The sequence below is a fragment of the Budorcas taxicolor genome, chromosome 2 (assembly GCF_023091745.1).
Source record: "Budorcas taxicolor isolate Tak-1 chromosome 2, Takin1.1, whole genome shotgun sequence".
In the NCBI taxonomy this organism is placed as follows: Eukaryota; Metazoa; Chordata; class Mammalia; order Artiodactyla; family Bovidae; genus Budorcas; species Budorcas taxicolor.
The window spans coordinates 25,530,231-25,557,285 of NC_068911.1; the positions used below are offsets into that span (position 1 = coordinate 25,530,231).

The 27,055-nt window shown below is 42.0% G+C and overlaps 1 protein-coding gene across 1 annotated transcript in view; it reads right to left on the reverse strand.

The window, feature by feature from the left end:
* The window catches only part of IQCK (IQ motif containing K), a 151,856-nt gene that overhangs the window by 59,749 nt on the left and 65,052 nt on the right, over positions 1-27,055 (reverse strand). The window contains exon 7 of the mRNA XM_052656234.1: positions 14,738-14,822. Within this exon, the coding sequence (XP_052512194.1) occupies positions 14,738-14,822 (85 nt within the window). The remainder of the gene's footprint in view (positions 1-14,737; positions 14,823-27,055) is intronic.

The following is a 27,055-nucleotide window of genomic DNA, read 5'->3' on the forward strand; positions in this document are numbered from 1 at the left end:
CACATGTGTTTATTCATCATCAGGTGAAGGCCTCCCTCACGATGGAATACTGCACAGTAATAAACAGGAAGGGGCTGCTGATACATGCAACCACGTGGAAGACCTTCAAATGCAACAGGCCAAGTGACAGAAGTCAGACTCAAGGGCTACACACTTTATGGTTCCATTTGTATGCCATTCTGGAAAGGCAGAACCACAGGGGTAAATAGATCAGTGAGTGCCAGGCCCTGGTAAGGGAAGCAGAGGTTAACTACAAAGGGGAAGCATGCAGGAATTTGGGGGATGACATTTCTATACCTTGATTGTGGGAGCAATTAGGCTGTATGGATTTGGCAAAATTGAGAGACTATACACATCCAGTCAATTTAAAGGAAATCAACCCTGAATTTTCATTGGAAGGACTGTTGTTAAAGCTGAAGCGCCAATCCTTTGGCTACCTGATGTGAACAGCTGACTCACTGGGGAAAAAAAACCCTGTTGCTGGAAAAGATTGAAGGCAAAAGATTGAGATGGCAGCGGATGAGATCGTTAGATAGCAACACTGACTCAATGGACATGAATATGGGCCAACTCTAGGGGATAGCAGGGGACAGAGGAGCCCAGTGTGCTACAACCCATGGGGTCACAAAGAGACAGACATGACTTAGTAACTGAACAACAACACTGAAAAGGGTAAATTTTATTGTATGTAATATATATATATATATATCAGTAAGCTTGACTGAAACACACGCACACACACACACACACACACACAATGCAATACCACTATACATGCACTAAAATGGGTAAAATTAAAAAGACTGACCATACCAAGATCAATAGATCAGGACACAGAGCAATGGAAACTCTCAGATATTGCTGGTAGGAATAGTTTTTAAAAAGAAAAAATGAAGGAGAGATGGGGTTCTGAGGACAGTCAGACTCTGTCACTTACCAGTGTATGATGTTGGCCAAATCACTACAGGATTTTAGGCCTTGGTTGGTTCATATATATATATATGGGATAATAGAAGTACATTCCTGCCTATTTTATAAAATCAGCATAAGGCATAAAGGAGATGTTGTTTGTGAAATGCTAGCGCAGTGCCTGGCATATAGCAAGTGACCAAAAATATTAGATTTGGCTACTCTTAATATTATTATCATTCTCCTTGGTATAGCTGTCTCTGGGTTCCTCCAGGAATGGGTGGATTCTGTGTCTCCAGTTCTTGGCAAGTAGAGTCCTCAACACGTTTGTCAGATGAAAGAATGAATACATGAAGTTGCATGCAATGGAAGACATAAAGTCTCTATCTGAGTAGAATGGCAGAAGAGTTAGCACCAGCCGTCCTCGGGAGCCATTCCGCTTCGAGTGTCCCAGGCCTAACGTCTGAATCCCCAGCCCAAACCAGGGCTTCTACATCATTGAGAAGATCAGGAGTTTTATTCTACCTGTTCAGTGGAACTTGTATAGGTGGTCTCAGCTTCCCTAAAAGCCTATAAAAATTTTCCACGTTAGAAAATGTTCAAAATCAATTTCAAATACGTGGGTTTCACTCACTCTAGGATGGCCTAACCAAAAGGGGATTGAGTCTTTTGCTTGGTAATGTAGCAATAAAAAGTGGACTGAAACTGGATTCGTGAGCCAACAAACAAGAAGATTCCAAAGAGAAGACAAATCTTTCCACATGGAAGCTCCCACTAGGGAAGCCCTGGGAGCTCTCATCAAATCACAAAGGGCACGGCGAACCCCTCTGAGGATAACTGGAAGTGACTGCACCATCAAGAGGGGGAACTGGTGATAATCTGATGCAATGCCCCATTTCTAGCATTCCTTTTGTACAAAACAATGTCTGACTTTTCCTGGCAAAGTCTCCTCCCCTGCCAACAGATATCAGCAACTGGAAGAGAAATTCCTAATGAAGAAAATCTATTTTGTCAATTCTCAGGTGAATTAGACATGCCCAGTATGCCTTCGTGCTTTCTGGTGGCTCAGTTGGTAAAGAATCCGCCTGCAGTGTGAGAGACCTGGGTTCAATCCCTGGGTTGGGAAGATCCCCCGGAGAAGGGAATGGCTACCTACTCCAGTATTCTGGCCTGAATAATTCCATGGACTGTATAGTCCACGGGGTTGCAAAGAGTCAGACACAACTGAGTAACTCACTGTCAGTATGCCTTCACTGGGCTTCCCTGAGGTTCAGTGGTAAAGAATCTGCCTAACAATGCAGGAAAATCCCATGGACAGAGGAGTCTGGCAGACTACAGTCCATGGAGTCACAAAGAGTCGGTCACGTCTTAGCAACTAAGCATAGAACATAATTTCAGCTGATGCTCTCCTTTAAAAAGCCTGCTTGGGGGACTTCCCTGGTGGCCCAGTAGTTAAGGATCTGCCTTCTAACGCAAGGTACATGGGTTCGATCCCTGCTCCAGGAAGATTCCACTTGCCATGAGGAAGCTAAGCTTGTGTGCTGAACTGCTGAGCCAGTGTGTCTTAAAGCCCGTGCTCCACAACGAGAAGCCACTGCAATGAGAAGCTCGCATACCACAACGAGAGAGTAGCCCTTGCTCACTGCAGCTAAAGAAATCCCATGAGCAGCAACAAAGACCCAGAGCAGCCAGAAAAAAAATTTCAACTAAAATAAATAAAATAAAAAGCCTGCTTGGGGATCATAATTTCTCACTGTTGTATCCAACTCTATGTGACCCCATGGACTGCAGCACACAGGCTTCTCTGTCCTTCCCTATCTCAAGAAGTTTACTCAAACTCATGTCCATTGAATCAATGATGCCATCCAACCGTCTCTTTCTCTGTTGCCCCCTTCTCTTTCAGCCCTCAATCTTTTCCAGGATCAGGGTCTTGATTTCAGCTTGTGATTCATTCAGCCAGCATCTCACATGATATACTCTGCATATAAGTTAAATAAGCAGGATGACAATATGCAGCCTGACATACTCCTTGAGAACAGTTTGAACATTATTTGGCATTGCTTGTCTTTGGGATTGGAATGAAAACTGACCTTTTCCAGACCTGTGCCCACTGCTGAGTTTTCCAAATTTGCTGGCATATTTTGAGTGTAGCATTTTAACAGCATCATATTTTAGGATTTGAAATAGCTCAGCTGAAATTCTATCACCTCCACTAGCTTTGTTCATAGTAATGCTTCCTAAGGCCTACTTGACTTCACATTCCAGGGTGTCTGGCTCTAGGTAAGTGACCACACCATTGTGGTTATTCGGGTCACTAAGACCTTTTGTGTATAGTTCTTCTGTGTTTTCTTGCCACTCTTAAGCTCTTCTGTTTCTGTTAGGTCCTTGCCATTTCTGTCATTTATTGTGCCCATCTTTGCATGAAATATTCCCTTGGTATCCCTAATTTTCTTGAAGAGATCTCTAGTCTTTTCCATTCTATTTCCCCCCCCCCCCCTTTTTTTTTTTTGCATTGTTCACTTAAGAAAGCTTTCTTATATCTCCTTGCTATCCTCTGGAACTCTGCATTCAGTTGGGTGTATCTTTCTCTTTCTCCTTTGCCTTTTGTCTCTCTTCTTTTCTCAGCTATTTGGAGGAGCTGAGAAGCCCTCCTCAGACAACCATTTTTCCTTCCTTCTTGAATTTCTTTTTCTTGGGGATGGTTTTGGTCACCGCCTCCTATACAATGTTACCAGCCTCTGTCCATAGTCCTTCAGGCACTCTGTCTACCAGATCTAATTCCTTAAATCTATTCATCACTTCCACTGTATAATCATAAGAGATTTGATTTAGGTCATACCTGAATGGTCTAGCGATCTACTTTCTTCAATTTAAGCCTGAATTTTGTAATAAGGTGCTCATGATCTGAACCACAGTCAGCTCCAGGTCTTGGTTTTGCTGATTATGGCTAACAGGGAGAGATCAAAGCTCCACCCATCAGCAGAAAATTGAATTAAAGATTAACTAAGCATGGTCCTGCCCACCAGAGCAAGACCCAGTTTTCCCCACAGCCAGTCCTTCCCATCAGGAAGCTTGCACAAGCCTCTTATCCTCATCCATCAGAAAGCAAACAGAAGAAGCAAGGATCACAATCCCACAGACTCCAGAATGAAAACCACAATGACCAAAAGCTAACCAAAATGATCACATGGATCACAGCCTTGTGTAACTCAATGAAGCTATGAGCCATGCCCTGCAGGGCCACTGAAGACAGGTGGGTCATAGAGGAGAGTTCTGACAAAACATGGTCCACTGGAGAAGGAAATGGAAAACCACTCCAGTATTCTTGCCTTGAGAACCCCATCAGTAAGTTCAGTTCAGTTGCTCAGTTGTGTCCAACTCTCTGTGACCCCATGAACTGCAGCACGCCAGGCCTCCCTGTCCATCACCAACTCCCAGAGTTCACTCAGACTCACGTCCATCAAGTCGGTGATGTCATCCAGCCATCTCATCCTTGGTCATCCCCTTCTCCTCCTGCCCCCAATCCCTCCCAGCATCAGTCTTTTCTAATGAGTCAACTCTTCACATGAGGTGGCTGAAGTATTGAGTTTCAGCTTTAGCATCTTTCCTTCCAAAGAACACCCAGGACTGATCTCCTTTAGGATGGACTGGTTGCATCTCCTTGCAGTCCAAGGGACTCTCAAGAGTCTTCTCCAACACCACAGTTCAAAAGCATCAATTCTTCAGTGCTCAGCTTTCTTTATGGTCTAACTCTCACACCCATACATGACCACTGGAAAAACCATAGCCTTGACTAGATGGACCTTTGTTGGTAAAGTAATGTCACTGCTTTTGAATATGCTATCTAGGTTAGTCATAACTTTCCTTCCAAGGAGTAAGCATCTTTTAATTTCATGGCTGCAATCACCATCTGCAGTGATTTTGGAGCCCAAAAAAATATAAAGTCTGACACTGTTTCCACTGTTTCCCCATCTATTTCCCATGAAGTGATGGGACAAGATGCCAGGATCTTCGTTTTCTGAATGTTGAGCTTTAAGTCAACATTTTCACTCTCCTCTTTCACTTTCATCAAGAGGCTTTTTAGCTCCTCTTCACTTTCTGCCATAAGGGTGGTGTCATCTGCATATCTGAGATTATTGATATGTCTCCCGGCAATCTTGATTCCAGCTTGTGCTTCTTCCAGCCCAGCGTTTCTCATGATGTACTCTGCATAGAAGTTAAATAAGCAGGGTGACAATATAAGCCTTGATGGACTCCTTTTCCTATTTGGAACCAGTCTGTTGTTCCATGTCCAGTTCTAACTGTTGCTTCCTGACCTACATATAGGTTTCTCAAGAGTCAGGTCAGGTGGTCTGGTATGGCCATCTCTTTCAGAATTTTCCACAGTTGATTGTGATCCACACAGTCAAAGGCTTTGGCATAGTCAATAAAGCAGAAATAGATGTTTTTCTGGAACTCTCTTGCTTTTTCCATGATCCAGCGGATGTTGGCAATTTGATCTCTGGTTCCTCTGCCTTTTCTAAAACCAGCTTGAACATCTGGAAGTTCATGGTTCTCGTATTCTAACCATTAATGTCGTATTTTGAAAGAAGAAAACGTCTGCTTCTACAGAAGTCCTTAATGTCAAGAGCTATCAGAAGCTATTTATAATGCTGATTATATCATCACAACTCTCAAGAGTGGTTTACTACAAATAGTTCTTTATACCATGTGACATTTCTGTTCATGTGGTCAGTTTAAAAATATTTCATGAATGTCTGGATTGTTTTATGACAACAAGTGAGGGTGTCAGATTTCTGAATTTTAAAATTTCTTAGCAAGAATATTATTCAGACTTTAAAAAGGGAGGAGGTTCTGACACACGTTACAATATAGATGAAACTTGAGGATATTTTGCCAAGTGGAATAAACCAAAAGGATAAATTCTATATGACTCCACTTTTACCTGAGGTTCTTAGAGCAGTCATAGAGACAGAAAGTAGAAAAGTGGTTGCCAGAGGCTGGGAGAGGGAAGAATAGGGAGTTAATGGGTATAGAGTTTCAGTTTAGAAAGATGAATGGTAGTGATGATTGCAAAACAATGCAAGCGTACTTAATGCCACTGAACTGTACACAAAATTGGTAAAAATGGTAAATCTTATGTATACTATACTACACTCAGAAATTTTTTACTTCCTATAGTGGGAGACTATATTTTTCCTTCAGAGTGTTTAAGGAAGTAAAGGTTGTTGTTAATTTTAAGAAAAAATTAATATTAAATGTAGTAAAAACTAGACCCCCACCAGGTCAAAACCACTGGCCCTATACTCATAGACTCTAGACCAGCTGGAGTTGGAAAATTGATTATGGAGCTTCCTGAAATAACATCCTCACTGTCTACCAATCAGAAAATTGTCTATGAGTTGATTAGGTTCCCTGCGACTTTCACCTCTAACACTATCTCTATAAATCTTTCCCAGGGAGTTCAGGTCTTTTGAGTATTAGCTGCCCATTCCCCTTGTTTGGTAACCTGCAATAAATACTGTACTTTCCTTCACCACAACCCAGTGCCAGTAGATTGGTTTTACTGTGCATCTGGTGAGAAGACCTGAGTTTGGATTAGTAACACTCCCCCTCTAAAATCAAGAACAAGACAAGGATGCCCACTCTCACCACTTTTATTCAACATAGTATTAGAAGTCCTAACCCAAGCAACTAGGCAAGAAAAAGAAATAAAAGACATTCAAATTGGAAAGAATGAAGTAAAACTGCTACAATATGAGGATGGCATAATTTTATATACAGAAAATCCTTAAGATGCTACAGAAAATACTAAAAATATAATAAATGAATACAGTAAATTTACAGGGTACAAAATCATTATACAAAAATCTATTGCATTTCTACATGCAAACAATTAGGTAGCATGAAGAGAAATTAAGAAAACAATCCCATTTACGATAACAACAAAAAGGATAAAATATCTTGGAATAAATTTAACTAAAGAGGCAAAAGACTTGTACTCTAAAAACTATAAGATATTGCTAAAAGAAATTGAATAATACACAAATAAATGGACAGATATTTCATGCTTATGGATTGGAAGCATTAACATGGTTAAAATGTCAATATTACTTATGCAGACAGATTCAATATGATCCTTATCAAAATTCCAAGGACATTTTTCACAGAAACAGAATTTAAAATTCTAAAATTTATATGGAATCACAAAAGACTCCAAATAGCCAAAGCAATCCTGAGAAAAATGAACAAAGCTGATTTCAAGCTATATTACAAAGTTATAGTAATCAAAACAGTATGGTGTTGGCAGAAAGACAGTTACATAGATCAATGGAACATAAATGAGTGCCCAGAAATAAAACCATACATATATGGATAACTAATTTACAACAAAGGAGCAGGTAGGGGTCCTAAGATGGTGGAGGAATAGGATGGAGAGACCACTTTCTCCCCCACAAATTCATCAAAAGAACATTTGAGCGCCAAGCAAATTCTACAGAACAACTTCTGAATGCTGGCAGAGGACATCAGGCACCCAGAAAAGCAGCCCATTGTCTTTGAAAGGAGGTAGGACAAAATCTAAAAGATAAAAAGAGACGCAAAAGAGGTAGGGACGTAGATTCGTCCTGGGAAGGGAGTCTTAAAAAAGAGAGAAGTTTCCAAACACCAGGAAACACTCTCTCTAGCGGGTCTGTGGTGAGCCTTGGAATCTCAGAGAGCAAAATAACCAGGAGGAAAAATAAATAATTAAACCCCACAGATACGTGCCTAACAGCAACTCTCAGTGGTGCAACAGCCCAGACGCTCACATCTCCCACTAGCAAGAAGGGGAGGGACATGGAGGAGTGGGCAGCATTGCTTACGATAAGGACGATAAGGACCAGGCCTCAATGCCCTGAGGGCAATCTGAGGGAACTAGCTTGAGATAGCAACCCAGACTGTGGAATAGCTGTCCCGTGATCCCGCTAAAAGCCCTAACCACTGCCAGGCACGCTCACAGAACAAAGGACTGAGCAGAGCTAGCTGGCTGTGGACTGGCCCATCCCCCACCGGAGACAGGCAGGCAAGGGCAGCCAGAGCCAGAAGGGGGCAATCGCGGCCCCAGAGAGGCATCCTGTACCAAACTGCAAGCAGACTTCTTCGCTAACCAAGATTTTTGGGATTCTGGACAGTCAACATCTGCCGGGAGGGTCACAGACAGAGATCAGCTTCCCAGAAAAGAAACACGGTGTGCCCGTTGTATACCCAAAAACCAAGCGGCTGGGATAGGGGAGGGGATAAGTCGCAGCCTTTAAGTGGGGGCGACTACACGCTCCAAGGAACTGGTCACCTGAGCTACTTGGACCTGCTGCTACTGCTAAGTCACTTCAGTCGTGTCCGACTCTGTGCGACCCCATAGACAGCAGCCCACCAGGCTCCCCCATCCCTGGGATTCTCCAGGCAAGAACACTGGAGTGGGTTGCCATTTCCATCTCCAATGCATGAAAGTGAAAAGTGAAAGTGAAGTCGCTCAGTCGTGTTCAACCCTCAGCGACCCCAAGGACTGCAGCCTACCAGGCTCCTCCATCCATGGGATTTTCCAGGCAAGAGTACTGGAGTAGGGTGCCATTGTCTTCTCCACTCAGACCTGGGATGGGCACAAAACACAGGCCCAACCAAGTCTGCGCCTTTGTGGAGTACCCGAGAACCTGAACCTGAACAGCTTAGACCTGAGAAGTGCATGCAAACCAAGGCCCGCATCTGATAGTTCCCGGCAGAGCAACCTAGAGTCTCAGCAGTGTAGACTGGGAAAGCACCCACGCCGTGAGCGTGGGAAAACCCAGTGTGGCTGAATCACTGTGAACACACACCAGTGATATTTGTTTGCAGTGTTCCTCCCTCCCCAAAGCACAACTGAACAAGCAAGCCTAAAAGAAAGTGACCACCGTTGCACCCCTTGTGTCAGGGTGGAAATTAGACACTGAAGAGACCAGCAAACAGAAGAAGCTAAAATAAGCAGAGGGAATGGCTTTGGAAGTGACAGGTGCGATAGATTAAAACCCTGTACTTAGCACTGACTACATAGGAAGGGGCCTATAGACCATGAGAAGTACAAGTTGGATCAAAGAACTATCTAAAAATGAACTGATCCCACACTGTAAGCAACAGCTCCAGAGAAAGTCTTAGATATACTTTTATTATCATTTTTTTAATTAAAAAAAATCTTTCATTTTATTTGTTATGTTTAAGTCCCCATTACTCCTTTAATTTTCATTTTTATAACCTACTATTACCTTGCACGGATAAGGCAATGGCACCCCACTCCACTACTCTTGCCTGGAAAATCCCATGGATGGAGGAGCCTGGTGAGCTGCAGTCCATGGGGTTGCTAAGAGTACTTTGGCCACCTCATGCGAAGAGTTGACTCATTGGAAAAGATTCTGATGCTGGGAGGGATTCGGGGGCAGGAGGAGAAGGGGACAACAGAGGATGAGATGGCTGGATGGCATCACCGACTTGATGAACATGAGTTTGAGTGAACTCCAGGAGATGGTGATGGACAGGGAGGCCTGGCGTGCTGCGATTCACAAGGTCGCAAAGAGTCAGATACGACTGAGTGACTGAACTGAACTGAACTGAACAGGAGAAAAGCTATTAAAAATCCCAACATATGGAAGCTGAACAACATGCTGCTGAATAACCAACAAATCACAGAAGAAATCAAAATATCCATAGAAATGAATGAAAATGAAAACGCAACAACCCAAAACCTATGGGACCCTGTAAAAGCAGTACTAAGGGGCAGGTTCATAGCAATATAGGCTTACCCCAAGAAACAAGAAAAAGTCAAATAAATAACCTAATTCTACACCTAAAGCAACTAGAAAAGGAAGAAATGGAGAACCCCAGGGTTAGTAGAAGGAAAGAAATCTTAAAAATTAGGGCAGAAATAAATGCAAAAGAAACAAAAGAGGCCATAGCAAAAATCAACAAAACCAAAAGCTGATTCTTTGAGAAGGTAAATAAAATTGACAAACCATTAGCCAGACTCATCAAGAACAAAGGGAGAAAAATCAAATCAACAAAATTAGAAATGAAAATGGAGAGATCACAACAGACAACATAGAAATACAAAGGATCATAAGAGGCTATTATCAGCAACTATATGCAAATAAAATGGACATCTTGGAAGAAATGGACAAATTCTTAGAAAAGTACAACTTTCAAAAATTGAACCAGGAAGAAACAGAAAATCTTAACAGACCCATCACAAGCATGGAAATTGAAACTGTAATTAGAAATCTTCCAACAAACAAAAGCCCAGGACCAGATGGCTTCACAGCTGAATTCTACCAAAAATTTAGAGAACTAACACCTATCCTACTCAAGCTCTTCCAGAAAATTGCAGAGGAAGGTAAACTTCCAAACTCATTCTATGAGGCCACCATCACCCTAACACCAAAACCAGACAAAGATGCCACAAAAAAAGAAAACTACTGGCCAATATCACTGATGAACATAGATGCAAAAATTCTTAACAAAATTCTAGCAAACAGAATCCAAAAACATATTAAAAAGGTCATACATCATGACCAAGTGGGCTTTATCCCAGGGATGCAAGGATTCTTCAATATCCACAAATCAATCAATGTAATACACCACATTCACAAATTGAAAAATAAAAACCATATGGTTATCTCAATAGATGCAGAAAAAGCCTTTGACAAAATTCAACATCCATTTATGATTTTAAAAAAACCCTCCAGAAAGGAACATATCCAGAAGGAACATATCTCAACATAATAAAAGCTATATATGACAAACCCTCAGCAAACATTACCCTCAATGGTGAAAAATTGAAAGCATTTCCCCTAAAGTCAGGAACAAGACAAGGGTGCCCACTCTCACCACTACTATTCAACATAGTCTTGGAAGTTTTGGCCACAGCAATCGGAACACAAAAAGAAATAAAAGGAATCCAGATTGGAAAAGAAGAAGTAAAACTCTCACTGTTTGCAGATGACATGATCCTCTACATAGAAAACCCTAAAGACTCCACTAGAGAATTACTAGAGCTAATCAATGAATATAGTAAAGTTACAGGATATAAAATCAACACACAGAAATCCCTTGCATTCCTATACATTAACAATGAGAAAACAGAAAGAGAAATTAAGGAAACAATTCCATTCACCATTGCAACGAAAAGAATAAAATACTTAGGAATATATCTACCTAAAGAAACTAAAGACATATATATATAGAAAACTATAAAACACTGGTGAAAGAAATCAAAGAGGACACAAATAGATGGAGAAATATACCGTGTTCATGGATCGGAAGAATCAATATAGTGAAAATGAGTATACTACCCAATGCAATCTATAGATTGAATGCAATCCCCTTCAAGCTACCAACGGTATTTTTCAGAGAACTAGAACAAATAATTTCACAATTTGTATGGAAATATGAAAAACCTTGAAGAGCCAAAGCACTCTTGAGAAAGAAGAATGGAACTGGAGGAATCAACCTGCCTGACTTCAGGCTCTACTACAAAGCCACAGTCATCAAGACAGTATGGTACTGGCACAAAGACAGAAATATAGATCAATGGAACAAAATAGAAAGTCCAGAGATAAATCCACACACCTATGGACACCTTATCTTTGACAATGGAGGCAAGAATATACAATGGAGAAAAGACAATCTCTTTAACAAGTGGTGCTGGGAAAACTGGTCAATCACTTGTAAAAGAATGAAACTAGAACACTTTCTAACACCATACACAAAAATAAACTCAAAATGGATTAAAGATCTAAATGTAAGACCAGAAACTATTAAACTCCTAGAGGAAAACATTGGCAAAACACTCCCTGACATAAATCACAGCAGGATCTTCTATGACCCACCTCCCAGAATATTGGAAATAAAAGCAAAAATAAACAAATGGGACCTAATTAAAATTTAAAGCTTCTGCACAACAAAGGAAACTATATGCAAGGTGAAAAGACAGCCTTCAGAATAGGAGAAAATAATAGCAAATGAAGCAATGGACAAAGAATTAATCTCAAAAATATACAAGCAACTCCTGCAGCTTCTTTCCAGAAAAATAAAAGACCCATTCAAAAAGTGGGCCAAAGAACTAAACAGACATTTCTCCAAAGAAGACATACAGATGGCTAACAAACACATGAAAAGATGCTCAATATCACTCATTATCAGAGAAATGCAAATCAAAACCACAATGAGGTTCCATTTCATGCCAGTCAGAATGGCTGCTATCCAAAAGTCTACAAGCAATAAATGCTGGAGAGGGTGTGGAGAAAAGGGAACCCTCTTACACTGTTGGTGGGAATGCAAACTAGTACAGCCACTATGAAAACAGTGTGGAGATTCCTTAAAAAACTGGAAATAGAACTGCAATATGACACAGCAATCCCATTGCTGGGCATACACACTGAGGAAACCAGAATCGAAAGAGACACGCGTACCCCAGTGTTCATCGCAGCACTGTTTATAATAGCCAGGACATGGAAGCAACCTAGACGTCCATCAGCAGATGAATGGATAAGAAAGCTGTGGTACATATACACAATGGAATAGTACTCAGCCATTAAAAAGAATACATTTGAATCAGTTCTAATGAGGTGGATGAAACTGGAGCCTATTATACAGAGCAAAGTAAGCCAGAAAGAAAAATACCAATACAGTATACTAACGCATATATATGAAATTTAGAAAGAAGGTAATGATAACCCTGTATGCGAGACAGCAAAAGAGACATAGATGTATTGAACAGTCTTTTGGACTCTGTGGGAGAGGGCGAGGGTGGGATGATATGGGAGAATGGCACTGAAACATGTAAAATATCATATGTGAAACGAATCGCCAGTCTAGGTTTGATGCATGATACAGGGTGCTCAGGGCTGTTGCACTGGGATGACCCACAGGGATGGGATGGGGACAGGGGTTCAGGATGGGGAACACATGTACACTCATGGTGGATTCAAGTCAATGTGTGGCAAAACCAATACAATATTATAAAGTAAAATAAATAAATTAATTTTTTAAAAGAAGGAGCAAAGAACATCCAGTGGAGAAAGGATAGTCTCTTCAATAAACGTTGTTGGGAAAACTGAGTGGCCACATGCTAAAAAATGAAAGTAGTCCAATATTCACCACACACAAAAACCAACTCAAAATGAACTAAATACTTGAATGAATGCAAGACTTGAATTGATAAAACTCCTAGGAAAAAATATAGGGAGTATGATCTTACACTTTGGTCTTAGCAATATATTTCTGGATATGTCTCCTCAGGCAAGGGAGACAAAAGAAAAAAAAAAAAGTGATACTACATCAAACTAAAAAGCTTTTGCACAGAGAAGGAAACCATCAACAAAACAAAAAGACAATCTACCGAATGAGACATGGTATTTGCAAATCATATATCTGATAAAGGGTTAATATCCAAAATATACAAAGAACTTACACAATTCAACAACAGCAAAACTCTTTAAAAAGACACAAGATATGAATAGATATTTTACAAAGAAGACGTAAATATGGTCAATAGGCTCATGAAAAGATGCTCAGCATCCTTATTGTAATGGGTATCATCAAAAAGTCAACAAATAATGAGTGTTCATAAAGATGTGGAGAAAAGGGAAAGCTTGTGCACTGTTGGTGGGAATGTAAACTGGTGAAACCACTCTGGAACACATTATGATCCCTCAAAAACATAAAAATAGAACATCATATGATCCAGCTATTCCACTCCTGGGTAATTATCCAAAGAATATGAAAACACTAATTTGAATAGATATATATAAGGCAATGGCACCCCACTCCAGTACTCTTGCCTGGAAAATCCCATGGATGGAGGAGCCTGGAAGGCTGCAGTCCATGGGGTTGCTGAGGGTTGGACACAACTGAGCGACTTCACTTTCACTTTTCACTTTCATGCATTGGAGAAGGAAATGGCAACCCACTCCAGTGTTCTTGCCTGGAGAATCCCAGGGACGGGGGAGACTGTTGGGCTGCCGTCTATGGGGTCGCACAGAGTTGGACATGACTGAAGTGACTTAGCAGCAGTAGCAGCATATATATATTCACACACCTCTATTTTCACCACAGCATTGTTCACAATAGCCAAGATAGGGAAACAAAATAAGTGCCCATCAATGGATGAATGAGTAAAGATGTAATACACACACACACAAACACACACACACACACACACACTGAAATATTACTCAGTCACACAAAAAAAGAAATCCTGCCACTTGCAACAACATGGTTAGACCTTGAGGGTATTACACTAAGTAAGATGAAGAAAGACAAATTCTGAATAATTTCACTTATATGTGGAATATGAAAAAAAAAAGACAAACCAAAACATAAAATAAATGAACCAAACCAAAGCAATATGGAGATATAGATTACCAGAGGGGAAGAGGCTGGGGGAGGGTGAGATGGGTAAAGGAGATTAACTGTAGGGTGACGGATGGAAACAAAATTTCTGTTGGTGAGCATGCTGTAGTGCATACAAGGCAGAAATATGTCATACACACGAAACGTAGAAAGTGCTATAAACTAAAGTTACCTCAATAAAAAGTAAAATATTAGAAAGGTTGCAGGGTAGTTTTAATGACAATTGTGAAATAAGTTTTGGTAGAAATTCTAAATTACTCTTTAAGACCTGTTTTACAGAGAATCTTATTTCCAAGGTCTGGATGTTAGCTATCCTAACCTGTGTTTCAAATTCATCTCCAGGTTTTCCCTTGAGTCCTTCACAGTACACAAATTCCCCATCAGACGAAATGCCAAAATTGCACATGACGCTTACCAGATAGGCTCTCCAGAAGGACTGAATACAGAGTGCTGCTTCCGATTCTGTCAGCAGGAGGGAGAGTGGGATTGCTGGCCGTGGGCTGAAAGGCAATCAAATGGTCATAAGCCCATGAGAATCTGTCTTACCGCCTCAGCAGAGCCTTTGACAACATAATGGCCTCTCTGATTAAGTGCCTCATCCAGTCCCATTCTTAGAAAGCAACAATGTCATTTTTCATAGAAAAGTTTAGGCTTGAGTTAGCATTTGTTTTAAAATCTGGGATGGAATTTTTTTTTTTTTTTAACCAGCGTACTCTTAAATCATTATTAGCCTGCTCTGTTTTGAAGGGCTCAGGTTGGAAAGCTGCGTGCTGCTGCTGCTGCTAAGTCACTTTAGTCGTGTCCGACTCAGTGAGACCCCATAGACAGCAGCCCACCAGGGTCCTCTGTCCCTGGGATTCTCCAGGCAAGAATACTGGAGTGGGTTGCGATTGGCTTCTCCAATGTGTGCATGCATACTAAAGTGCTTCAGTTGTGCCTGACTCTGTGCGACCCTATGGACGGTAGCCCGCCAGGCTCCTCTGTCCACAAGATTCTCCAAGCAAGAATACTGGAGTGGGTTGCCATTTCCTTCTCTTGGAAAGCTGCATATGTGACCTTAAAGTAAAAGAAAAAGCAGAAGCCACCTTTAGATATAGCATCATGACTGAGACATAACAAAAGGCCCTTTTTTGGAGAGAGATTAAGTGGCTCATTTCTTTCCTGAAATATTGCAATTTTCTCTGATTGGTGTACATTCCAGTTTAATGTGGTTTTAAGTCAAGCACATTTTAAAGTTGTTTTTCTATTACATCTTAATGAGCAATAAAATATCTCAAGTGCTGGTTAAATTGACAGTGTCTGCTCTTGTGGGATTCTATGATTATGATGGGATTTTTGATCATGAACACCGCATTTAAAATGACTAAATGCTCTCTTTTTGTTGTTTATTTCCTAAAAGCGGTTTAGAGATTACTAACTGCTGGCAAGATTTTACAAGTCTGACTTAATTCTGATTCCTTATGTTTCCCCAAAGCACTGCTATCTCTGAAAGACCAAAAGTCAGGACTTCTCAAATATAATGCAAAGAAATAAATCCCTGAAAGAATGTAGGTGACGTGGAGGCTGCCCTCCAGGCAGGATCCCCAGAAATGACTTTGCATGTGGGGGATCCCCGAGAGTCTTGGCTGCAAGGCTATCCCTAATGACAGTCATCACTTGAGTTTACAGCCACTCTTACTGTGTACGGAGAGAGGTTGACTCACCTGCTCAGGGTCACACAGCTTGTAAGTGGCCTCCACAGCATCTGGATCCAGACTTACCCACTTCCCCAAGCCCAGGCTTCCCTCACAATTTGTGCTGACACCAGCCCTCCACTGGGCCACCGCTTGCAGATGTCCAGCCCGACAGATTCCAGAACTATCAGGCAACAATGCACAATTCTCTAGGATCTGGGGTTTTATTTCCCACTACACTCAGACTTAAAAACAACAACAAAAAATTCCACCCTTGATACAGTATATTTGTGTGAATTAATGAATACTCTTTTGGATTACTCCAAAATCAAAGACATCAAAGCCAGAAAGAACCTGAGGGGTGATCAGGACCATTTCTAGCAAGTGCAGTGTTGCCAGGCCCTCGGTCTCCAGCGGGGTGGGTCTTTCTTAGGAGACCAAGGAAAGGAGAGTCTACTTCTTTGGAGAGAGAATTACAACCTACAAATGAGAGTGCTGTTAGAAACCTTTCCCTAATGCTGTGCTTTTATTTGCTTTTTTGTTTGTTTGTTCTGTTTTTTGTTCCCACTTCTTTTTGCCTAATATCTAGTTTTCTGGGCTTTAAGAGAGTATTTGTGTTTTTCTGGAGGCACATGGTCTCCCTGCTTTCTCATTAAACATTTCTCCTTGTACATTGCCCTTATTCTGTCAATCTCAGTTGTGTGACACCAGCAAATCACATCCCTGAAGGAATTTTCCTTCACTAGTTAAAAATCAATAGCATCTAGAAAAACCTTGGTGTTTCTGAAGAGACCTTGTTGGGTTAGCAGTGACTTCATGAGAATAATGCTATTGTGCATCAATGCCAGCTGACATGCTCAGAGCACCCTGACTCCCCTCCCACCAGCCTTGCTCCTTGGCTCCAACCAGAGGGGCCCCTTTCATCTCCTCCAACGTGCCCTCCCACCTCAGGGCCTTGGCAGAGGGGCTTTCTTCTATCTCCAATACCCTCTTCCAGCCAGATCGCTGCATACAGTTGTGTGAGTTGTTCTCTCCTCAAAGGCTCCCAACAGATGGGCCAGAGGCACTGACACCCCAGCACATGCTCTGCCACTTCTATTCCAGGACAGAGGCCCTTTTTTCTAATGTGATCAAAGGCGCGTTGGGGCTGAGACCTCTTTCTCCCAGTTTACTCATATTCTTTCTTCCAATCGCCACTCAAATGTTATGAAACCATGTGCTTTGATTAGATCAGGGCCACTGTATAATTTTCCATCCTAGTCCTTGGCCCAATTTGGAGATTTAAATCTGTGTGATTGTCTAATTAACATCCTAATCCTCAACTGGACTGAAAGCTCCATAAGAACAGAAACTGGGCCTGTGTTTGCTCCTCTGGCATTTCCAGCAGTTGGGAGCATGTTTGGCACACAGTAGACACTCAATAAATCTTCGTGGGATGAGCCTCTGCTTGGCCCAGTGCGCTGAGCTCTTTCCATGCGCTGTTTCATTAAATCCTCACAACGTTAATAATGAGCTGTTGTTGTCCTTTTAGAGTGAAGAGACTCAGGCATAGAGGGGTGACATGCATCTTCCAAGGTCACCGACCCTTTCCTGCTGAGAATTTAGACTGCCCACAGGAAGTGGTCCACAGGAAGTGGTCCACAGGAAAGAGGAGGACAACTCAAAAGTTCTTTCACATGGAATTCAGGGTCTAGGAGCTGTGAGTGTTCAACAGAGGAAAGCACAGCCATTTGTCTGGAAGGAAAACAAATGAGTGAGGAGAAGTTGTAATCATTGAAATTGCCCTCTTGATTAATTCTTACAGCAATAACCTGGCAGGTGTTCATTTGCCTGATGCTCCACAGAGAAATCCAGTGTCAGGACAGCAGAACAAAGTGGAGTGTGTCCCGAGTATCTGAGGGGAGGCTTGCTGGGGCCTTTCTGTGGAGCTGCAGTTTTCTTGTTTTCAGTTTGTTTCTCTGTACTGATATCATGAAATCCTCTAAGTATCCATATCCCTGTTTTGGAATAGCCGTAGGATAGGATAGGAGAAGGCAATGGCACCCCACTCCAGTACTCTTGCCTGGAACATCCCATGGACAGAGGGTTCTGGTAGGCTGCAGTCCATGGGGTCGCTAAGAGTCAGACACAACTGAGCGACTTCACTTTCGCTTTTCACTTTCATGCACTGGAGAAGGAAATGGCAACCCACTCCAGTGTTCTTGCCTGGAGAATCCCAGGGACGGGGGAGCCTGGTGGGCTGCCATCTATGGGGTCGCACAGAGTCAGACACGACTGAAGCGACTCAGCAGCAGCAGCAGCAGCAGGAGAGGAGATGGAGAATCTGGGGACACGACAGGCCCGGTCAGTCCAACAAAGGACTTCCGGTAGTAATGAGACCCCAGATCACTTTGCATCACAATGGCATCTCCAAAAACTGAAATGAGATTTCTATTAGGCCTTTAAGCAGTAATGTGAGGCCACATTTAATGACACCCCGGCTTTCCTGGTGAAATAATGGGGCTCTGTCTAGTTCTTGATGAAAGTGAAAGAGGAAAGTGAAAAAGTTGGCTTACAACTCAACATTCAGAAAACTGAGATCATGGCATCTGGTCCCATTACTTCATGGCAAATAGACAGGGGAACAATGGAAACAGTGAAAGACTTTATTTTGGGGGGCTCCAAAATCACTGCAGAGGGTGACCATAGCCATGAAATTAAAAGACGCTTGATCCTTGGAAAAAAAGCTATGACCAACCTAGACAGATATTAAAAAGCGGAGACATTTCTTTGCCAACAAAGCTCTGTTTAGTCAAAGCTATGGTTTTTCCAGTAGTCATGTATGGATGTCAGAGTTGAAATATAAAGAAAGCTGACTGCTGAAGAATTAATGCTTTTGAACTGTGGTGTGGGAGAAGATTCTTGAGAGTCCCTTGGACGGCAAGGAGATCCAACCAGTCCATCCTAAAGGAAATCAGTCCTGAATATTCATTGGAAGGACTGATGCTGAAGCTGAAATTCCAATACTTTGGCCACCTGATGCGAAGAACCAACTCATTGGAAAAGACCCTGATGCTGTGAAAGATTGAAGGCAGAAGGAGAAGAGGACAACAGAGGATGAGATGGTTGGATGGCATGACCAACATGATGGACATGAGTTTGAGTAAACTCTGGGAGTTAGTGATGGACAGGGAGGCCTGACGTGCTGCAATCCATGGGGCCGCAAACAGTCAGACACAACTGAGTGACTGAACTGAACTGTCTAGTTCCCAAACCAAGAATAAGTGTGAATCAGGGCAGAAGAAGAGAACTTAATCTTCGGAGAGAAGTCCCTAGGAATTATTAGTCATTTCAGCAGCCCAGCTCAAAAGGATAGAAGCCATTCCAAGCCCTTTTCTCTCTCTTGGAATCAGTGCAACTGGCTTCAGGTCAAATAAAAATTGAGATCAAGTAGAGCTGACTGCTCATCTTTGGGGAACTGGGGAGGGGAGGGGAAATAAGAGTGTCAATCCCAGGAGAAGGCAGCTGAGGCTCCCATGGGCTTAAACTGGACCCCCCAAACCCCATCCCCATGCAAACAGGTTTTAGCATTCCAATGGCACAACAGTACTGCTGAGTGTTTCCAAGAATTGTCTTATTGGCAGTGCACATTTGTCAGGTCTTCTTCCTTTTTTTCCTCAAACCTGAATTAAATCTATTTGAATCACAATTGATTCTGTAATTTTGAGAAGGAACAAGAATGTACTCTTCTGATTGTGCACACATGTATGTATAAATACACATACACACACACACACACACAATTCTTCCCCTGCTCCTGCCAATTTTTGGAGGATCAGCAAAATATTTCAGAACCTAGAGAAGTTGTAATATACTCACAAAATACACAAGAGAATCTGAGAAGTTAGTCTTTATTAATTTCTCCATCCAGTTGCAAGATGAAAGTTACCATCTGAAACAGCATTTATGGTCTATGGCCATACCACTCTGAATGCATCCGATCTCATCTGAAATGGCATTTATGAAGAAAAAGCAGAAAGGAGAATGGCCTGCTTTATATTGAAAACTGAATCTTGAAATCCAAATTTGTTCCACTTTTCTTTAGGTGAAAGATTAAGTTGTTTCCTTGTAACATGAAAGAAAAGCTAGATGCAAAGTCATTTACAAAATGACACAGGCCTCAAATCAACTATCATTCATAAAACCTTTCACCAATTCATAGGGCTGGCATTTGAAAACCTCTACTCATGGTATTCAGTAAAAGAGATTACCCAGTTCCTGCCCTCAGCCTTAATTGGTTTCCCAAACATTCTATGTTGGAGGCATCACCACCTTGAGGACTGAACCTCAAATATTTGGAAGAAGTACAATAGACTAGTGGTCCCCAACTTTTCTGGCACCAGAGACTGGTTTCGTGGATGACAATTTTTCCATGGGCCAGGGGTAGGAGGTGGCTTGATTCAACTGCATTCCCTTTATTGTGCACTTTATTTCTATTATTATTACACTAGCTCCACTTCAGATTAGTGATTAGTAATGCCTCCAGGCATTAGATCCCAGACACTGCGGACCCCTGCAGTAGAAGTTACCTGGAATGGGACTTCCAGACTAGTCATTAAGTCCAGAATCTCCTAGGATTCTTTTAATCCAGCCTTTCATGACATGAGGAATGGTTCCAAGAAACCTCTTGCTTACCCGCCCACCAACTCCACTCTGAGAGACCAACAAAACAGTTATTACCCAGCATCGGGCTGAATCATTCTCCCACATAAACACAGGGTCAAGTCCCATTTTACCAACCCCGTCATTGGAAGCCACATAAGGGTCCAGTCAACGGTGCTCCCTAACAATACACTGCAAGACCTTCTGCTCACCCTTGGGCTGCAGGTTTAACCATCTTCAAAACCAGGGCTGGTTATTTTATGCTGTTCGATAAATATGCCCAGATTGCTGTGTTATTGAGTCTGTTTGTAACTGAGTACATGTTTTCTCCAAACTGGTTTAAGGAGAACCTTAAGGAGTTCTGCCTCTTTCTGTGTCCTTCTTCCTGCTCCAGAGAAGTCTGGGAAGAGCAGACCACCTCCTTCCTCACCTCTTCCAAACTTCTCACAGCAGATCTTAACTTGCTTTGTGCCATAATCCCTTTACATTTTGGAAATTTGGGTTTCTTCTCTGAATAACATTTTTAAAAATACAATAGTAAACACATAAGATTTTTAAGCAAACCAATTAGATTAAAATACAGTTATCCAAATGGGATTCCCAGATGGTGCAGTGGTAAAGAATCAGCCTACCAATGCAGGAGACACAGAGGACACAGTTTCAATCTCTGGGTTGGGAAGATCCCCTGGAGGAAGAAATGGCAACCCACTCCAGTATTCTTGCTTGGAAAATCCACGGACAGAGGAGCCTGGTGGGCTACATTCCATGGGGTTGCAGAGAGTCGAACACGACTGAGTGACTGAACACAACAACAGTTATCAAAATATTTTTTTAACTGTTGGTAAAATACTAATTTACTTGCTTCTAAATCATACTGTAAATAAAAGTGCTAATGGCAGTTCCATTAACTAATATAATTTGAAGAAAGAGACAAGTGTAAATGATATTTCAAGATCACTGTAACAACCGTAGCTGGATGTGAAAACATCTGATTGTTGCTATTAGAGACAAAGTTACAGTTACTGTGGATACTATTGAAGTTTGTGTCCCACATTCATAAGTAAAAGAGAGGCTAAATTTCAGTTAGAGATCAGTGAAAATGAAGAGGTAATTTCTCTATCTTCCAAGGTCAAGGACCCCTGAATCGTAGAAAATTGTGGCTGGAGCTGGGAACCGGGGAAGATGAGTTTTGCATCCAGGATGAGACTAAAGACTCAGGATTTAAAAATAAGATGAACTCAAACAGTGAAATTAGACTATCTAAAAACAGTGACTAGGAAGTTATGGAATTTGGCCAAAAGGTTATTAAAGGGCTACTTCCTAGATGGAAGAGAGATTCAAAGTAATATGGTGATGTAGATACTGGAGAAAAAAAGGAAAAAAGGTTTCATGTTTTTATTCCCAGTAAGTTGTGATTCTTCAGTAAACCCATTAACTTTCAATATCTAACTCTAATTTTCCCCAAAGCATTTCAGTAAATGGTTTCCCATTAAGCTACTTGCTTGGGTCTGAAATCTCCGAGTCATTCTTGCCTTAGCTCTCTGTCACCCCGCATCCAACATCAAAATAGATCCCAAATCCGACCTCTTCTCACCTTCTCCACTGCAAGCCACAATCATCTCCTGCCTGCAAGCGCCTGCTCACTGGCCTCTCTGTTTGCACTAGTAGTGCAAACCTTTGGTCAACTCCCCCTCCAGCTGCCAGGGTGATCTTTTTATAAGATAAATTGGATTACCTCACTCTTCTGTTCAGAACCCTCCAGTGGTTTCCTATCACACTCAAAAGAAAAAAAAAAAAAAAGAATCCAAACTCTTCATCATGGCATCCAAGGCCCCACCAAAGAGGCAGCCTCGCTAGCCTCTTTGTCTTCATGTCCTCCCATTCTCTCGGCCTCCCTCGTCTCTTCGTGCCTCACTGGCCATGTTCCTGTCTCTGGGACTTTGCAGTGGCTGTTCCCTCTGCCTGGAACACTCTTCCTTCCACTCTTCATAAAGTTGGCTCCCTCCGTGTGTCATTCAGGTGCCAGTGTCACCTCCTTGGAGAAGTGAGCTTCCCTGCCTTCCCTAAAAACACTAGTACCTCTTACCCCAGGCCTGCGACTCTCAATCCACTCACTCGGCTTTATTTTTCTTCAAAGCTCTTGGGTCTTCTTTACATTATACAATATGTTTATTTGTGAGTTTGGTTATTGTTTGTCTTTACAAGGTAAATTCCACAGGAGCCAAGACTTTCTGTCTTTGTACCTATGGTACTTTGTATCTATGGTACCTAGAAAAAGTGCTGGGAAAAAGGCAGGCATTCAATAAGCATTTTTGAGGGGATAAGTATTATTATAGATAAGAAAACAGAGGACTTCCCTTAGTGTCAGAATGTATCAGTGGCAGAGCTGAGGTTAAATGCAGATACTCTGTCTTTCTCTTGCCTGGTCATGCTGCTCCCCGTGTTTCATCTTGCCAAAGCAACGGTTACTATTCTCTTAAGATTAAGGATAAGATAAAAGCTATCATTCTTTGAATACCTACCGTGAGCCCTCTGCAGTAAGAATAGCTTTCATTTTTATTTGCCTTTCATACCCTCCCCCTTCTTGTGGTATCAGCCCTCAGATTTTGTTCTGACTGCTCCCCACCCCATGTCAGGGGTAACGTGGGTTATGGTGCCTTGCCCTCCCCGGGCCGAGGTGTGCATCTGAAACCCAGGTTGAGCCAAGCAGATGCCCTTTCTCTGGAGCAGGAATCCTGAGTGGAATGTCAAAGACTAGAGGGGTCTATGCATCGTGGGTCTCTAAATCTGCTTCTTAGGCCAGACCCTTATATTTCCTTTTGTGTCTGTGGGTTATCTTTTTACCTTCAATACATAACTTTTTTCTCAAGTAGCCTTTAACTTTCCATTGCTTGCAACAAAAAAAGCTCTGATGCCATCTTTAACTGTCACAGCAACCCTATGATGTAGGTTTTATTACCATCCCCATAGTACAGAAGAGAGGAGTAAGGTCCAGAGATGTGAAGGGATAGCTCCAGGTCACCTAACATCATACATTATGTTGGCTGCATACAGGTCCCAAGATGTCCACCTCCAGTCCCCGGACTCTGTGAATATATATACATATATATATACTCCCTTATATGGCAAAAAAGGCTTTGTAGCTGTGATTAAGTGAATGGTCTTGAGATTATCCTGGATTATCTAGGTGGGCCTAATGATATAATCACAAGGGTCCTTATGAGAGGGTCCTTATGAGAGGGAAGCAGGCCCCGTGACAACAGGAACAAGAGGTCAGAGCAATGCAAGGAAAGGAACAGGAGGCTTCCAGGATGGAGGCAGCCTCCAGATACCAGAAAAGACCAGAAAAGTATTCTCCCCTAGAGTCTCAAGAAGGGACCAGCCTTGTCAACACAGACCTGAGCCCTGTGAAACTGATTTTGGGCTTCTAGCCTCCAGAACTGTAAGAAAATAAATCTGTGCTGCTTTAAGCCACCAAGGTTGTGGTAATTTACTAAACAGTCATAGGAAACTAATATCCCAACTACTAAACATCAGAGCTCAGACTGGAACCCAGAGGTGTCTGCCATGCTGCCTCATGCAGGCTCCCCGGGCCTCTCCCCAAAGAGCCACACAGAAACGACAGGAAGGAGAGGAAGCAGACTGTGGGCCCCAGGGAAAGGGCCACCCCCGCGACACACCTCCAATGAGAGAGAGGCACTCAGCATGTCCTGAACTCAAGAAGCAGCTCTCTTTCCTTCCTGTTTGAAGACGAAAGTTAACATAAAGACCAAGGAAAAAAAAAAAGATTAATTATCAGGATACTCTGGCCTTTGGAATTACTGAGACAGAAGTCTTCTATAAGACAAAATGAATCTAAAGGCTTTTTTCCTTTCAACAGGGCATGACAACAAAATTTTTGCCAGGCTACCACCTAACTATGATCTTTAGTGCAGAATACATGCCATTTCTTGTGCCGTTCTGAAGGCATGAGGGTTTGGGGTCTCACAAAATGCTTAAGCTCAGCACAGACCATCATACAAACGCTGGTGCTTGTCCTCAAACGGTACAGTGACTCTTCTGTTTTCATCTCGGGTTTGGTCATAAGATACCTTTCACCGACCTGAAAGTATTGAGGATTTTTCTTTTCTTTTATCCAACGGTAGAACTTAGCTGAAAAGAGATTTCGCCCAAAGGAAACTTTTCTTTTCTCTTCTATAACATAATCTTCGTTTCATTGAAGGTCTCAGTTTTAATGATGTTTTTCATGAGCCTTTTCCCCAGGGACACAGGGCCAGAGAGGCAGCAGTGCGCTTTTTGTTCCTTGTATTTATTTAGTGATTGATCTGTGCAAGCAAACTGGACTAATACTTTTTGGTCAAAATAAAAAGCTAAATGCTTCCTGTTCTTAGTATGATAGCAAACAATTTCACTGTTTGTTATGGGCTGGTTAAGTCAGGACTACATTCAATAAAAGAGGATATTGCTGGATTCAAAAACAGGAGCAAGGAAAAGAGGAGAAATGATGTAATCTGCCGCTGCTGAAAGGCTGATTGGAACATGCGCAGATTGTTTTATTTCTCCAAACTATCACTCCTTTCCCTATAAGAGAATCGTGCATCCCTGCTCTTCCATTCGCCTGTGGTTTTTCCCGAAGCGGGTGGTGTCAACTCCCTATAACACTGATATTGAGCTTGCTCACGGGGCTTGTACTGAACAATGAAGTGTGAGCAGAAGTAATACTGGCCTGGGTTGCTCGTTGCCCTTCTCCCTCTGCTGTGGGACTGAGGAAGGTGCTGTTCCTCCTTCCCGAGCCCCAGAATGGAAAGAGACTTGGAACAGGGCCAAAGAGGACACATAGCCAGCAAAACAGGGTGCAGAATAAATCTTAGCTGTTATAAGGTATTGAGATGTAAGGGTTGTTTGTTGCTACAGCAAAATCTAGAGAGAGCTGACTAATGCGGAATACAAGAGGGTAGCTGGGTAAATATCATGTAGAAGAACATATCAGGGCTCTTTCATAACCCTTATTCAGAATGGCTTAAGCAAAAACAGGAAAAAGGGGGGTGGTATTTATCTTTAAAAAAGAAAAGAAAAAAGGTATTTATTAATTCACTTTATTAATAGGGGTAGAGTTAGCTTTAGATGAGATCAGAGAGGTTCAAAACGTGCCGTAGGGACTCAGACTCTGGCCACCTCTCAGTTCTGCTGTTACCCCAGGCACAGTCTCTTTAGATAATTGCCCTCAGCTGCTCAAGGCATGGCAACCCACTCCAGTGTTCTTGCCTGGAGAATCCCAGGGACAGGGGAGCCTCATGGGCTGCCGTCTACGGGGTCGCATGGAGTCGGACATGACTGAAGTGACTTAGCAGCAGCAGCAGCAGCTCAAGGCTTATAACCTCAAAGTTGGAAGTCTAGAGGAAAAGACAGAAAAGTTTTCCTGGTTGCTTCTTGCAAAATCTTGGGGTTGTCTCTGGGCTTGTCTCTCATTTAACTGTGGTGGTCAGGGGAATTCACTGCTCTGGTCACATACTGGGTCACAAACTCAGCCCAGAGCCAGTGGCGGAGTCAGCTCACTTTGTGCTTGAACTGAGGAGAGAGGGATGATCCTTCCAAAAACACAGGGAGTACTGTAACCAAAAGAAGGGGGAATTCAGTGCAGGGCTGGAAAAAACAAATGTCTAAAACACAGCAAGAAAATGGAATGAAATGAAATAGAATAAATACTCTTTCATTTTGCAATTCTTTTTAGTTCTTAATGGAACTCTGTAGACAATATGAAAACTACAAAATAATGTAGAGGGGAAAACAAAAGCCATAGTCTTGCCATTTGGAGTGAAACATCCCTTTGAAAGAACTTAGATCTAGAGTTATTTAATTCTGTGATGATCCTTGACTTAAAATGTTTCCTTCCACTATATAGTTTAACAGATATGTATAGATTATATATTGTAAAACTTCATTATTTGTATAAACCTAAGAATTTGTAAAGGGTGGTCAATAAATGTTTATATAAAACAGCTACGTAAAAGTGCAGATCTTAAAGCAAAGAGTCATGGAAAAAGGATGGGCAGTGTGAAGAGTGTGTTAAATTATTGGGACCTATGGGACAAGGACCCATCATTTATGTGATAAGCAATAGGCAGCTGCCGGTCCGCTGGTGACAAATGATTGCGACCTCCCAGCTGTGATCTGACAATATGATGATGTCGAGCCTCAAAGACAGCTGGACTTGGGGGAATTTATTTTAAGAAGAACATTAAAATAAATCCAAACTCATATTTTAGATGGCTCCCTCGGCTGGTAGTTAAGATTATTTGAGGCAATAAATGCTAGGACACATAATATATACAAAGGAGTGGCATCTGACACAGGAGCTGACTCTAAAATGAGCACATAAGATGAAAATCACACTTAGCCAAAACTTTCCCTTGGCACAC